The sequence below is a fragment of the Papio anubis genome, chromosome 3 (assembly GCF_008728515.1).
Source record: "Papio anubis isolate 15944 chromosome 3, Panubis1.0, whole genome shotgun sequence".
NCBI classification, from domain to species: domain Eukaryota; kingdom Metazoa; phylum Chordata; class Mammalia; order Primates; family Cercopithecidae; genus Papio; species Papio anubis.
In genome coordinates, this window is record NC_044978.1 from 6,575,909 (window position 1) to 6,589,707 (window position 13,799).

Below are 13,799 nucleotides of genomic sequence, written 5' to 3' on the forward strand. Positions count from 1 at the left end.
TTTCAGCAAGTCTGGCTGTGAAGGGAAGAGGAGGCAACCACAGATGGCGATGGATTCTGGTTGAAGGACGGTTTTGAGAGGGTGAGGAGAGGGAGTTTAATGCCATCTGTTTGTATTTCTTTTGCAGTTTTGGTTTCGTTTTGAGAGTTTCCAGTGTTTATATATTAAGACAAAAGAATCATTTATTAATAGAAATGGTAGGAGAACATTTTAAAATCAGGAAATAACTAATAAAGACACCAAACAGGAGAGAAGGATGGAATAGGAAAGTTATTAAGAGGTATCTGTAGGGGTGGAGGTGTCCAGAGGAACGCCTCTTTCACTGAGAAAGAGGAGGAAGCCCTGAAGGTGGGTTTAGGTACCAAAGAGTTTGTAGGTGTTGAGAAGGAGGCTGAGAGGATTCCTTTTCTCATTATGGTACCAAGAGAGCTTATTTTTGTTGACCTAGGATGGCGAGGTTGGTTTCTGGTTTCTCAAATACTACTTTAAGGAAAGAAAGCTACCCAACTATTCATCTAAAATAAGCATAAAAGTGAGAGTTAAATAGTTAATACATTTCAGATATTTCACTGTCTTGTTTATTTGCAATGACATAAGGGTGACACACAGTGCTTAAAATGAACTTAATTTTACCAAAATTAGTTCATTTCACCCTTACAGATGACAGTTGGTTATCAGTGACTGATACACAATAAAACCTGGTATATACTAATACAGTATATCAATAAACATTTATTAGAAAACACAAAATTAAAAGCTAACTTAAAAACACAATCATTAATTCTACATAGAACTTTTAGAAACTTTCAGGGAGAGAGAAAGAGTATCTCTACAAAAAAGTCACATTTCTTCTGGTCATATAAAAGAGGCTGAGGCAACAACTTGTAGAAACTATTATTTGTATTTGTGTTGAACTAATAATGTACAGTATACATGAAAGCTGGTTCCCAAACTGTGTATGACAGGTGTTCTACTGAAACAGATCACTAACCGTATGTGCTCACCAGACTTCAGAGTGCTTATGCTCCTTTCTGCCCCTCCACCTCACCCGCCTGGAAGATGGTGCCTCGCAGCTAACAATACAGGCTTTTTTGGCCTCTTGAGAAATATATCATCTACCTACACAAGGGCAGCTGCAAGCCATCACTAATGAGTGAGTATCAAATGAAACACTTTGCTACAGTGATACTGTTCCTAAAGATACTACAGAGTACTGCATATACAAATTTTAAATATAAGAATAGAACTCAAAGAAAGAAGACAATAAGGAATAAATTCATTATGTATTCCCCAAAATCTATAAAAATAAAATAATTATTTTTAAATGAATAAGCAAAATGAATGAGTATTGTATGCTACCATCTGAATAAATTTTTAAAGGAGTAGACAGAGAGCTAGATATTCATATAAACACGCACACAAACATATACTAATATATAAAAATATTTCAAAGTATGTGTTTTTGAAAGTCATTCACGGTCACGGTATCCTCTGCGCTAGACTTACCATGTCAGAGATGTGAGAGATCTAAAAGCTGTTAAAATGAGAGGTTTTTCCCTTCCAACGACACAGAAATCAGGAAACAGAAACAAGGAAGAGGTTCAGGACCTTTTCCAGCTATGCTATGTCTTCCAGAGCCACTGATGAGGGCCAACCCCTCCCCAGTCTCAGCCTACAAACCACACTGTGCCAAGGCCCAAGTCTTTCTGTGGCAAAAAGCACACGGAAAGGAGGAGCCCTGTCAGAAGGTGCAGTGGCCATGGAAAGAGGAGCCCAGTGGCTCTGATCCCCACAGGTTCCCAGACCTGTGCTGAAGGAGAATCCTCACTCCCCAGCAGGTAGGCAGGCAGGCAGGCACACCCTTTCTCCCTCTCCGTCCCCATAAGGACAACTCTATGTACATGCCCCAAATACCAAGAGAGGCATTTCAGTTAAATGTTAGTCACTAAGAAAATGGGGTTTTGGAAATTCACTTTGTAACATGTTTATCCTTTTGTGTGCCTGTAGGTTTTGGGGGATTACTTTTCTGATATATTTGCTCTTATCAAAAAGGAAAACTTACTGTTGATGTGATCGATGTAGTAGACACCAATCTGAGGGTCAAACCCTGCTTCCCATCCCCACGGCAGCTCATCCCCAACACAATCAGCAAATGACAAGGGCTTCGTTAACCTACAACAAACCAGAATAGACACACCAGTGATTCTTTCCATCAAACCACATATGTCAAAATTCAGCACCCTAACCACAAGTGTCTAGGTTGCATTTAAAATCTTGAAGAAAAAAAAAACAAGGATAAAATACAGATGTGTATATCCAAAAAAGTAGGACAAGTCACAGTAACCTTTTGAAAGTTCACTGCTTAATATTTGGAGATAAATCTAATATTTGGAGATAAATCTATACAATAAATAAATAAAGACATCCTAAATCAGGGAGAACGCCAAGCTGAGAGTGAGGAAGCCTGGGATCTAGCTCTAGCTCTGCAGTGAAACAGATACCCCATTAAAAAGAAAAATGTATCCCAGGATTCAAATACTGGTATCATGAAAATACTATCAGTAGTTTCGAGACAAGATCCGCATCAGGTTACATCAATTTCAGACTGGATGTTCATATATAAATTAACTAAACACTCAACTGTGAAGTCTACTATAAGTTCTCCTTGAGAGGAAGGACAATTTTTTTTTATAAGTATCTTGTACGTAACAGTCACTCAACAAAATTTTGAACCGAACCAAATACATAAAGTATTCATTCATATATCAATGTCATCTCACCTTTTGAAACTGCTTTATACTCTCTCAAGACCATTTTTTCTTTAAGACACTTTCTCTGTAGGAGTTTTTCTCTTTAAAACGAATGAAGAAACTACACAGTTTCCTAAGCAGAGTACAGGTTTCAGACTTAATTACAATACATTTTTTTTTCTCACTCTCTTGCATTTTGCTTTTGAGATTTTCCCTGGCTACTGGAGCAGCCATGGGCAGGTTAACACCACAGATGCCTTACTGGAGGGTGGCCACCATCAGTCAACACATTTTCTAACTTAACGCACTGGCACCACTAGCATGGTTCTTACATACAAAATCTCCTGGAATCCCTTTTATCCATGCTAACGACGATCAAAGATCTCACGTTCAACTGAAATACAGGTCATTTTCAGAATTATATCATTCATCAGAATAACAAGGTACATCATCCACCCTTCAGAATGCTGAAGAATGATACAAAAGGAGGAAAATTCTTTTTTTCCAGGCCTACTCTGCAATAGTCATCCAAGGACACAAAACAGCAATAGAAAGGAAGGATCTGTTTTCCTCTCAACCTTCCTATAGCATGAAATCTCTCCTTCCAGAGATAGCTCCAAAGACGACACTGGCCTTCCAAATCAGCTCCGCAGACAGAAGCAATAACGAGGATGACCCATTCTACCACTGACTCACTGTGAGACCACTTACTGGGCACCTCTTCCTACCTCAGTTTCCTTCTCTTTTAAGTGATGATTACACCCTCACATACTCTCCCTGCAATTTAACTAGCTCCTAAAATTAAACCCAGGATAAAAAGAAATTAACTTGGAAGAGCATCCGGGACGTTATAAGTAGTCAAAGTGTCAGATTATTAACACAAGCACATGTGAACTCTCTCATTTATCCCTCAGAGGAATCAAGTCAGGCGGCACAGCATAGAACTGTGGTTCTCAGAATACAGTTCCCAGAACCAGCAGCATCAACATCTGGGACCTTGTTACAAACACAAATTCTAGTTGGGCACCATGGTTCACACTTGTAATTCCAACACTATGGGAGGCTGAGGCAGGAGGATGGGTGAGACCAGGAGTTCAAGACCAGCCTAGGCAACACAGTGAGACCCTGTCTCTACAAAAAATAAAAAATTAGCCAGGAATGGTGGCTCATGCTTGTAATCTCCACACTCTGGGAAGCCAAGGTGGGAGCATCACTTGAGCCCAGGAGTTCAAGGCTGCAGTGAGCCGTGATCACACCACTGAATTCCAGCTTGGGCAACAGAGCAAGACCTTGTCTCTAAAAAAACTAAAATGATTTTAAAAAAATAATAGAAATACAAATTCTTGAGCCCTATTGTAGGATCAGAAACTCTAGGTCCCAGCAATGTATGCTTGGGAACCACGGGCTTAGAAGAGCTTGAAATTTGGTATCAAAGAGATCTGGGCTCAAATCTTTATTCTGCCACTTACTCACTATACAACCTAGAGCAAGTCATTAGCCTTAAAAGCCCTAGTTTCCTAACGTAATTTTTTAAGGGAATAGGAGGAAAGATTAAGTTTAGATGAGAACTAAACAGTATCACACCCGAGAAATGGTAAGCTTCAATATATGTTAGATGAGTAAAATGAATCTCAAACATGTTAAGCAATATGCCCAAATGTGGCAACTTGCCATATTCACTTTGCAAACATGGAGTATATTTGAACTCAATCTGAGTTCAAATGCAAAACAATTTATTCTTAGAATTGTGCTCAAATTCTGTCTTATATCAAAACTGTCCCAGAAAACTGATTTTTCTTTTGACAAAGAGTGAGATACCATATCAAAAATCCCTATACCCTAGGACACCTCCTTGTCTACATACATGGTCTCTTTGACTACCTCAATAAAGCAATAGATAGAGCTCCTGTGCCAGGTCACCCTCTATATCATTGTTTGATGATTCTCTTTCACTAACTCCACTATCAATGCTGTCTAAAAGGCACATGCATCCTAAAGAAATGAAGGAGGAGGAAACATGAGAATGGTAAGTTTAAGTGACAAAAGAGAAATATTAGACCAGTATTACCCAGGCACCAATTCGATGTGCTTAAGCATGAGTACGGCAGGAATATACTTATTACTTTAAGAATAAGAAGCTATAAAAGCTTGAGAGCATGTGCTATGATTACAAGTTAATAGTAACTTGATTACATTTGGAAATAATCCAGTTTGTTCCACTAACTGGTTAGCAGATAAGCATTTAATTGTCACTGTTCTAAGACTACAATTACATCTGTAGGTATACATGTAATCGTGAACTCTGAAAAATTCAGAAGATTCCATTCCCAAAATTTTGAATATAAAAATCTCTTTGCAGAGTTCCTTCAAATATCAATTTAATACTTTATTTTCTATATATGGATAAACATATATCTTTTCTCTGCACTCTATCAATAAGTGAAAGCATTACATAGATATTTGCAAATATTAAAATTTTAGGATTGAATTCTTATGCAAATTATAAAATATAAATAGACAACATTATCAGGTTCCAAACAAATTAAGCACCCAATTACGGTGCTATCCTGATAAAAAGAAAATATTACTATGATGTACTAAGAAGTTTAACACAAAGCAAAAAGAACTAACAGATGTATTCCAAAATTACAAACAATATAAATTAAAACAAATACAGTGAACTGAAATGTTAATTAACTTTTAAATTTCTTCTTCTTGTTGTACACAAGGAATTTCTTACACATTCAAGCTTTCTTTGAGTTAAGTAAAAATGGATGGAGTTTGTTTTTGGTTGGTTCCCTGCAAAGGAGCAACAACAAGCAACAACAACAAAATCCTGAAATTAACTAGAGTCTTTATGCTGAATTCCAGAGATTACTGTTTGCTTAAAAAGGTCTTCCTTTGCACTGTGCAAAGGAATTTCATATTATGAAGAAAACGGTAACTTACTGTAGCACTTTGCCAATGTTTATATGCAAAATGTAACTCTGCATGGCATTTCCTCTCCTTGCTGGCATTATATCATTCTTTCACACTCATTGAATATTTATTGTCAACTCAAATACGTGTCCTATGACATGAGATGCCATACAGTGATGTATCTGTTTACTTCACAATTACATGATGGTGAATACCGTGTGAGTACAAGCACAACTCCAAAAAAAACTGAGTTTGTACTAATTGCACTAAATGAATAAGCACTTGAAAAAAACATTTCAGGTTACTAAAACTCTTGCCACAATTCAGAGCATCCCAAATGTATAGTTTAGCACAAACATTACAGGTCTTAACAGTTATTTTTACTTTGTAGCATCTGTTCTCATTGTTTAGCTAACACAAAGCAGAGCTCATACTGTCAACTGCTTATGATTACTACAGAATCTGCTCACAGGAACATTACTGAATTACTCTAAGAGAACAGAGAGGAAGTAAGATGTGTTTCACAACTTGAATTTTAAAGCAAGGATAAAGCACTAGAAATCTTTCCACAGTCCTAAAAGATTCTTCATTTATAAATGATGTCAATTAGTTCCCTCAAAATAACTTTTTTGTTCTTTTTTTTTTTGAGACTGAGTCTCGCTCTGTCAACCAGGCCGGAGTGCAGTAGCGTGATCTCGGCTCACGGCAACCTCCATCTCCCTGGTTCAAGCAATTCCCCTACCTCAGCCTCTCCAGTAGCTGGGATTACAGGTGCCCGCCACCATGCCCGGCTAATTTTCTTGTATTTTTAGTGGAGACAGGGTTTCACCATGTTGGCCTGACTGGTCTCAAACTCCTGACCTCAGGCAATCCACCTCCCTCAGCCTCCCAAAGTGCTGGGATTACAGGCGTGAGCCACCGCGCCTGGCCAACAACTTCTATCTATCACTAGATAGGGAAACTAGCAACACAAAGAAACAGACAAAGGAGAATAGCAGAAAATAGTGGATAGAGGCAACAAGAAAAAAAAATAGCTTTTAGGGAAAATTATACAAACCACTTTGGAAGATAATAATGAGATTAGTTCCCTGTGTGTGAGGAAAGTAGCTTAAATTATTGGAAAGAAGTCATATTAGAAGGCCAGGCGCGGTGGCTCACGCCTGTAATCCCAGCACTTTGGGAGGCCAAGGTGGGCGGATCACCTGAGGTCGGGAGTTTGAGACCAGCCTGGCCAACTTGGTGAAACCGCGTCTCTACTAAAAATACAAAAATTAGCCAGACGTGGTGGCGCACGCCTGTAATCCCAGTTACTCAGGAGGCTGAGGCAGAAGAATCGCTTGAACCCAGGAGGTGGAGGTTGCAGGGAGCCAAAATCAGGCTATTGCACTCCAGCCTGGGGACAAGAGTGAGACTTCATCTCAAAAACAAAAACAAAAAAAGAAAGAAGTCATATTACATAGAATTTCTAGAAAATAAACAGATATTAGAACAGGTCACAATGGGCCAGGTGCAGTGGCTAATACCTGTAATCCCAGCATTTTGGGATGCCAAGACAGGCAGTTCACTCGAGGTCAGGAGTCTAAGACCAGCCTGGTCAACATGGTGAAAACTCATCGCTACTAAAATTACAAAAATTAATCAGGCATGGTGGTGGGCATCTGTAATCCCAGCTACTCGGGAGGCTGAGGCAGGGTAACCACTTGAACCCGGGAGGTGGAGGTTGCAGTGAGCCAAGATTACACCACTGCACTCCAGCCTGGGTGACAGAGCGAGACTGTCTCAAAAACAAAACAAAAGAACAAGTCACAATGCGGAGAATCACCTCTTCCTAAAATCACTTTACCTAAAGACAAAAAAATAGACTGGGCAGCATCTGGAGGCTCCAGTCTAGCCTCACTCCCCTATTCTTCCTGCCATGAGCCCTTTCAGGTGTCTGGCAACTTATATCATTGTTTATTAGAACACTTACTCAATATTTTGAAGATCATTTTGTGACCTATTAATTTTTTCAGAAAGGAAAGAAATTTTATTAGTTGTCTATTATGTTCCAAGATTTATGCAAGGTTGTTTCATATGTTATCTCATTTAGCCCTAACAACAATTCTTCAAAATGGGTATTTCTAGTCTCATTTTTTAAATATTTATTTATTTATTTATTTATTTATTTGAGACAGAGTTTCGCTCTTGTTGCCCAGGCTGGAGTGCAATGGCACGATCTTGGCTCACTGCAACCTCCGCCTCCCAGGTTCAAGTGATTCTCCTGCCTCAGTCTCCCGGGTAGCTAAGATTACAGGTATGCACTACCATGCCCAGCTAATTTTTTTGTATTTTTAGTAGAGACGGGGTTTCTCCATGTTGGTCAGGCTGGTCTCAAACTCCTGACCTCAGGTGATCCGCCCACCTTGGCCTCCCAAAGTGCTGGGATTACAGGTGTGAGCTACCGCACCGGGCCTATTATTATTACTATTATTTTGAGACAGAGTCTCCTTCTGTCACCCAGGCTAGAGTGCGGTGGCACAATCTCGGCTCACTGCAACCTCTGCCTCCCAGGTTTAAGTGATTCTTCTGGTCAGCCTCCTGCATAGCTGGGACTACAGGCGCACGCCACCATGCCCAGCTAATTTTTGTATTTTTAGCAGAGACAGGGTTTCACCATGTTGGCCAGGCTGGTCTCAAACTCCTGACCTCAGGTAATCCACCCGCCTTGGCCTCCCAAAGTGCTGAGATTACAGACGTGAACCACTGCGCCCAGCCCCTATTCCCATTTTTTACAGACTTAATTCTGTATGTGACACATCCAGAATTTTGTGTTTTATGTGAAACATAAAACATGTGTCACAGAGTCCTGTGTTTTAGATCCTGTCTGTGTGCAGTGGGGGTATATAACAAGGAAAGGACTTGGTCCTTGCCCTGGGGAGCCAAGGTAAGGACAGCCAAGCAGATAACTAATTTGTCACACTAGGACTTGGCCAGGAAGGCCCTTAGCCTGGTGCAACGGGTTAGGAAGGAGACTGTTGCTCCAAGATTTAACGGATTCACCCAGTGCTACAGAGCTGGCAGGAAACATAACGAGGTAGCCTAAACAGGATCATTTCTTCAGATTAGTTCATGTCATGTCTGCACCTGCTTGGGTCCTCAGACATTCTCCCTATTGGTCCTAGGTCTGGTCATCCTATAGCTGGCATGAGTTTTATCGCCTGGTACCAAGGAGAACTAGTTTGATACCTCCTCCACGTGACAGACTTTCAAATATCTGAACACAATTGTGTTGTCTCCCAGGTCTGCTTCCCCAGACCCACACACCCCACTCCTCTCTACATGTCTCACATCCCCTCTCCAGGCTAGCCTGCCAGTCTCCTGCCCTTACCCCAGCCACTCCTCTCCACTCTGCAATCTCATTCCATCTCTTATTATCTGATATTTATCTCTTCTCATATGGTTAATTTTTTCTCCTTCAGTCTATAAATATATTCAATCCTCCCTACCCTAAAAAACTTTTCCTCAAACTTTCTGACTCTTCTTTTGACATTCACTTACTAACCATTCCTAACCATCCCCTCATCCTAACCGAGAGGCTGTAAACAGGAGGACTTTAGGAGGCCCTATCATAGCATTTCCCTTCTGCCACCCAACACTTAATCCTACAGTTACTTCATGAATACACTCTTGAAAGACAGTATTTGTGGGTGATTTGCCTTTGAAAAAGCACATGGCTCAGGCTGTTGGGTTTTGGCATCCAGATATGGTATTTGCAAAAGCTTCAATGCTTACAATATTCTATGTTAAAGAAAAGGCCAAATTTTACATATAGCAATTATACTAACAATATAAAACACTTAATGAATGCTTATCATGTACCACACATGCTCTAATATACATAAATGTGTGAGTTAAATCCTCATAAAACTCTGCAAAGTAGATATACTTTTTCCATTTGAATAGCCTGTGCAGAGAAAAAAATAAACACTCCTCTTCAAATAAGCATGTGTTTGGGTCACACACACGTCTCCCTCCAGTCAACATTTGTACTATAGGGCAGTGGTGGTTGCAAGCTCTGCTGCATAGGCCTTCACACTAAAAACCTTCACAATGTTGGCTCTGAATAAGTAAAAAATAAAGTCTAGTCACAAATAAAAGGAAACATAGCTCATGAAAAGCAGGGCCAAAAAATTGAAAAATTACAAATAACAGGAAAAATATACATCATGGGTATGTGCCTCTTAAATTACTTCAGTATTTGGCCAAAGATCAAAAGTCACTTTTGAAAAATACTTTCCTCTTTTTCACATGATTTGTAAACTGAATTGCAATTTCTAGGTAGAACTGTATGTTTTATGCTTTCTTAAATAGGAGGTTATAACATATTCCAAGTTAATTGTTCACATTGTCTGACTACTTAAGCTAAAAAAAGTTGGTGCTAATGAGACCAACATTGTGGATTACACCTCCCACAAGAGCTGTTTATCACAGAATCAACCTGAGAATGTTGGTTTACAGTAGCGGTTCTGAAACCTATGCGTGCATTGGATCTGACTCAACCGAAAGGCGTATGAAAACACAGACTGTTGGGGTCGCCCTCAGAGTTTCCAACTCAGTAGATTTGGGAAGGACCTGAGGATTTACATCTCTAAGTTCTGAGGTAATACTGATCGGTAAACTTCAGGGACCAGAAGTTCACCTTGAGTGCTATTGTTTAAAAGGCATAAATCAGGTTGGATCCCTAATCCAACCAGGTGACAGAAAAATGGAAAACAAGCTCAAGTTAAAAACAAACCTGGAGGCTTTACAAGTATCTCTGTTATGAAAACGATGAAATATTTAAACAGAATTAATGGCTTAACAGCCCTCCTATTCGGAATAGTAGGACACTTCATTTAATTTTCAGTAAACATTTCCTTTCTTCAAAGGATACTTAACTAATTTGAAAATAACTTCAAGAGCAAGGCTTTCTTTTTCCTTCATTTTCTCACTTACATACAAATAGTAACAATACTCAACATCATTAGTTATTACGGAAATGCAGATCAAAACCACAGTGAAGCACCAGTTCACACCCACTATGATGGCTATCATCAAAAAAACACAGACACAAGACATGAGTATTGACAAGGATGTGGAGAAACGGGAACCCTGTACATTGTGGGTGGGAACATAAAATGGTGCAGCCTCTGTAGAAAATGGTTTAGCAATTCCTCAAAAAGTTAAAATTGAATTACCATATGATCCCACACTACGACTTCTAGGTCTACTTCTAAAGGAAGTGAAAACAGGTACTCGAATAAATACGTGTGTGCATGATAACAGCAGCATTATTCATAAGAGCCAAAAGGTGGAAAGAGCCCAAATTCCCATCCACAGGTGAATGGATAAACAATTGTGGTATATACACGAAATGGAATATTATTCAGTCACAAAAAGGACTGAAGTACTTACATACGCTACAATATGGATGAACCTCCAAAACATTACGCTAAGTGAAAGAAGCCAGGCACAAAACATCACATATTGTATGATTCCACTATACGAAATAGTTCACAAATGCATAAAAACAGAAAGTAGGTTAGTGGTTGACAGGTGACAAGGAAAGGGTCAAATAGAAACTGCTTAGTGGGTACCTTGGAGGAGTGATGAAAATGTTCTGAAACTACATATAAGGGTTGGTTGCACAACATTGTGAATGTACTTAATGCCATTGAATTCATCATTTTAAATGGTTAATTTACATTAGGTGAATTTCACTTCAGTAAGTTGATTTTCAAAAGGAGTAGCAAGTATGTAATAATGCCAAGACTTTAAGTGAATATTTTCACAAAAGATAGTAAAACACATGGGAAAATGTTAAACATCACTAATAATAAAAACAAATGCCAACTACCATAAAACAATGAGGCTAAAATTTAAGCCTATTAAAATATCAAGTTTATGTATTTTTTTTTTTTTGAGACAGGGTCTCACTGACACCGAGGCTGGAGTGCAGTGAGGTGATCATGGCTCAGCTCACTACAGCCTCAACCTCCCAGGCTGAAGCCATTCTAACACCTCAGCCTCCCAAGGAGCTGGAACTACAGGTACACACCAACATGCTTGGCTAAATTTCTTTTTTCTCCTTTGTAGATATGAGGTCTGATGCCCAGGATGGTCTCAAACTCCTGAGCTCAAGTGATCTGCCCTTGTTGGCCTCCCAAAGTGTGGAGATTATAGGTATGAGTCACGGCTTCCGGCTGTTTTGCTTTGTCTTAGTGATGAAACTCACTCTGGTGAGGATGTGGGGCATCAACTACTTTCATTCATTGCTGGTGACTTTGTAACTCGATACAGTCCTTTTAAGAAACAATTTGGCAGTGTTAAAAAACCATTAAAATGTTGATTCCAGGTGGGGGAAGGGAGACCGTTAGGGAAAACAGCTAATGCCTGCTGTGCTTAATACCTAGGTGATGAGGTGAGAGGTGCAGCAAGCCATCACGGCACACATTTACCTATGTGACAAACCTGGACATTACTGCACATGTACCCCAGAACTTGGAATAAAAATATTTAAATTTTTAAAAATGTTAATTCCATTTAACCTAGAAATACTATTCTTGATTGTGTTGCAAGAATCTTGTCCTACATCCACAGGGATCACCTGCCACCTAAGGCATGTTACTACACTCAGACTCAGTCTCTAGCCTAAACTCTGAGCTTCTCAAAGGCAGGGAGCCTGCCTTCTTCTCGCTCTCTAATGCTTATCTCTAATGCCTAATGCTTATCTCATACACAGTCGACACATGATAAATGTTGACTGAATGGAAGAAGAGTAGGAAGGCAGGCAGAAAGAAAACGTCCACTGTATCATGAAAGGGTTGTAATTTATTCTTTCAAAAATGTTCTATTTACACAGAAGTGATAGTATGTGCATTTATTCAAATAACAATATGAAGGCTGGTATTAAGGTGTTAGTTGATACGTATGTTTCCTGACAAAAGAACAAGACACAAGAAAATCTTTCAACACTGCATCAAAATATTTGGTCTTGTGATTTATTTTTGTTATCATTACATTATGTATCACAATGAATATCTCAAGAGAAAACAGACTTAAGTGACAAAGACATAACAGAATTTATCTCACGTGTTTCAATAATTCAGCAAGTTTTTAAAGTATTTTTATGCCATGGAAGAAAACAAAGTGGTCAAACAAACACTTTAACCTGAATCTCTTTTTCTCTCCTAAGTGCCAAGTAATGTTTACTTGTCAGATTATCTGGTTTTGAAAAATAGTCTGAAATTTTAAGTGGCTATGCCAGCAAAGAAGGTAGGAGTGTTTGAGAGAGGCAGAGAACTTAAAAAGGATTATCGTCCAAACAAATAACAGAAATCCACCAAGGCTGCCTCAATTCCCTACCTGTAGTTCAACACACAGCCAGTAAATTTCATGGTGGACAATAATTGCTCGTGGACGAAGACTAGAAGAGGTTTGAGTATTCAGTCTGGAGAATGAGCTCCAGTCAGGACAACAAAGAAATGACACATGGCACATACCTTTCTGAAGGGTCACAACTTCCCTTTTGAAGAGGTTAAATGATTAAAATATACCTATACTACTTTTATCAAAACTTAAGAAACTGAGAGGACTTTAAAAAATCTCTATAACCTCTCTACATAGGAGTAATCCCAGTTAACAATATGATGTGTTTCACTCTAGGCTATGTTTTTAAATAAATATATACACATGTAGATATAATACTATATACTAACAAAATATACATCATATTTTGTTATCAAACTAAATAAACTCTACATATACTATAATTTTCAATGTTGACTTAAAAATACACATTTTATACGTTATTAGATTCTCATTGCGAAGAATACAGAAAATAACAAAACAAACTGTTATTAAAGTCCTTGCTTCACTTTCCTGTAGAGTGACATCTATTCCAATACTTTGGTATTTTTTCAGTCCATGTATAAACTTACGTACAGTTGACTTATGAACAATGCAGGAGTTAGAGATGCCAACTCCTTGCACAGTTGAAAATTCTCATATAACTTTTGACTCCCCCTAAACTTAATTACTAATTGCCTACTGTTGACCAGAAGCCTCACCAATACAGAAATAGTCAAGTAACATATTTTGTACACTGTATTA

General features: G+C 38.8%; 1 protein-coding gene across 1 annotated transcript in view; it reads right to left on the bottom strand.

Moving 5' to 3' along the window:
- The window catches only part of WWC2 (WW and C2 domain containing 2), a 220,517-nt gene that overhangs the window by 122,226 nt on the left and 84,492 nt on the right, over nt 1-13,799 (bottom strand). Inside the window, exon 2 of the mRNA XM_031664153.1 lies at nt 2,063-2,172. Within this exon, the coding sequence (XP_031520013.1) occupies nt 2,063-2,172 (110 nt within the window). The remainder of the gene's footprint in view (nt 1-2,062; nt 2,173-13,799) is intronic.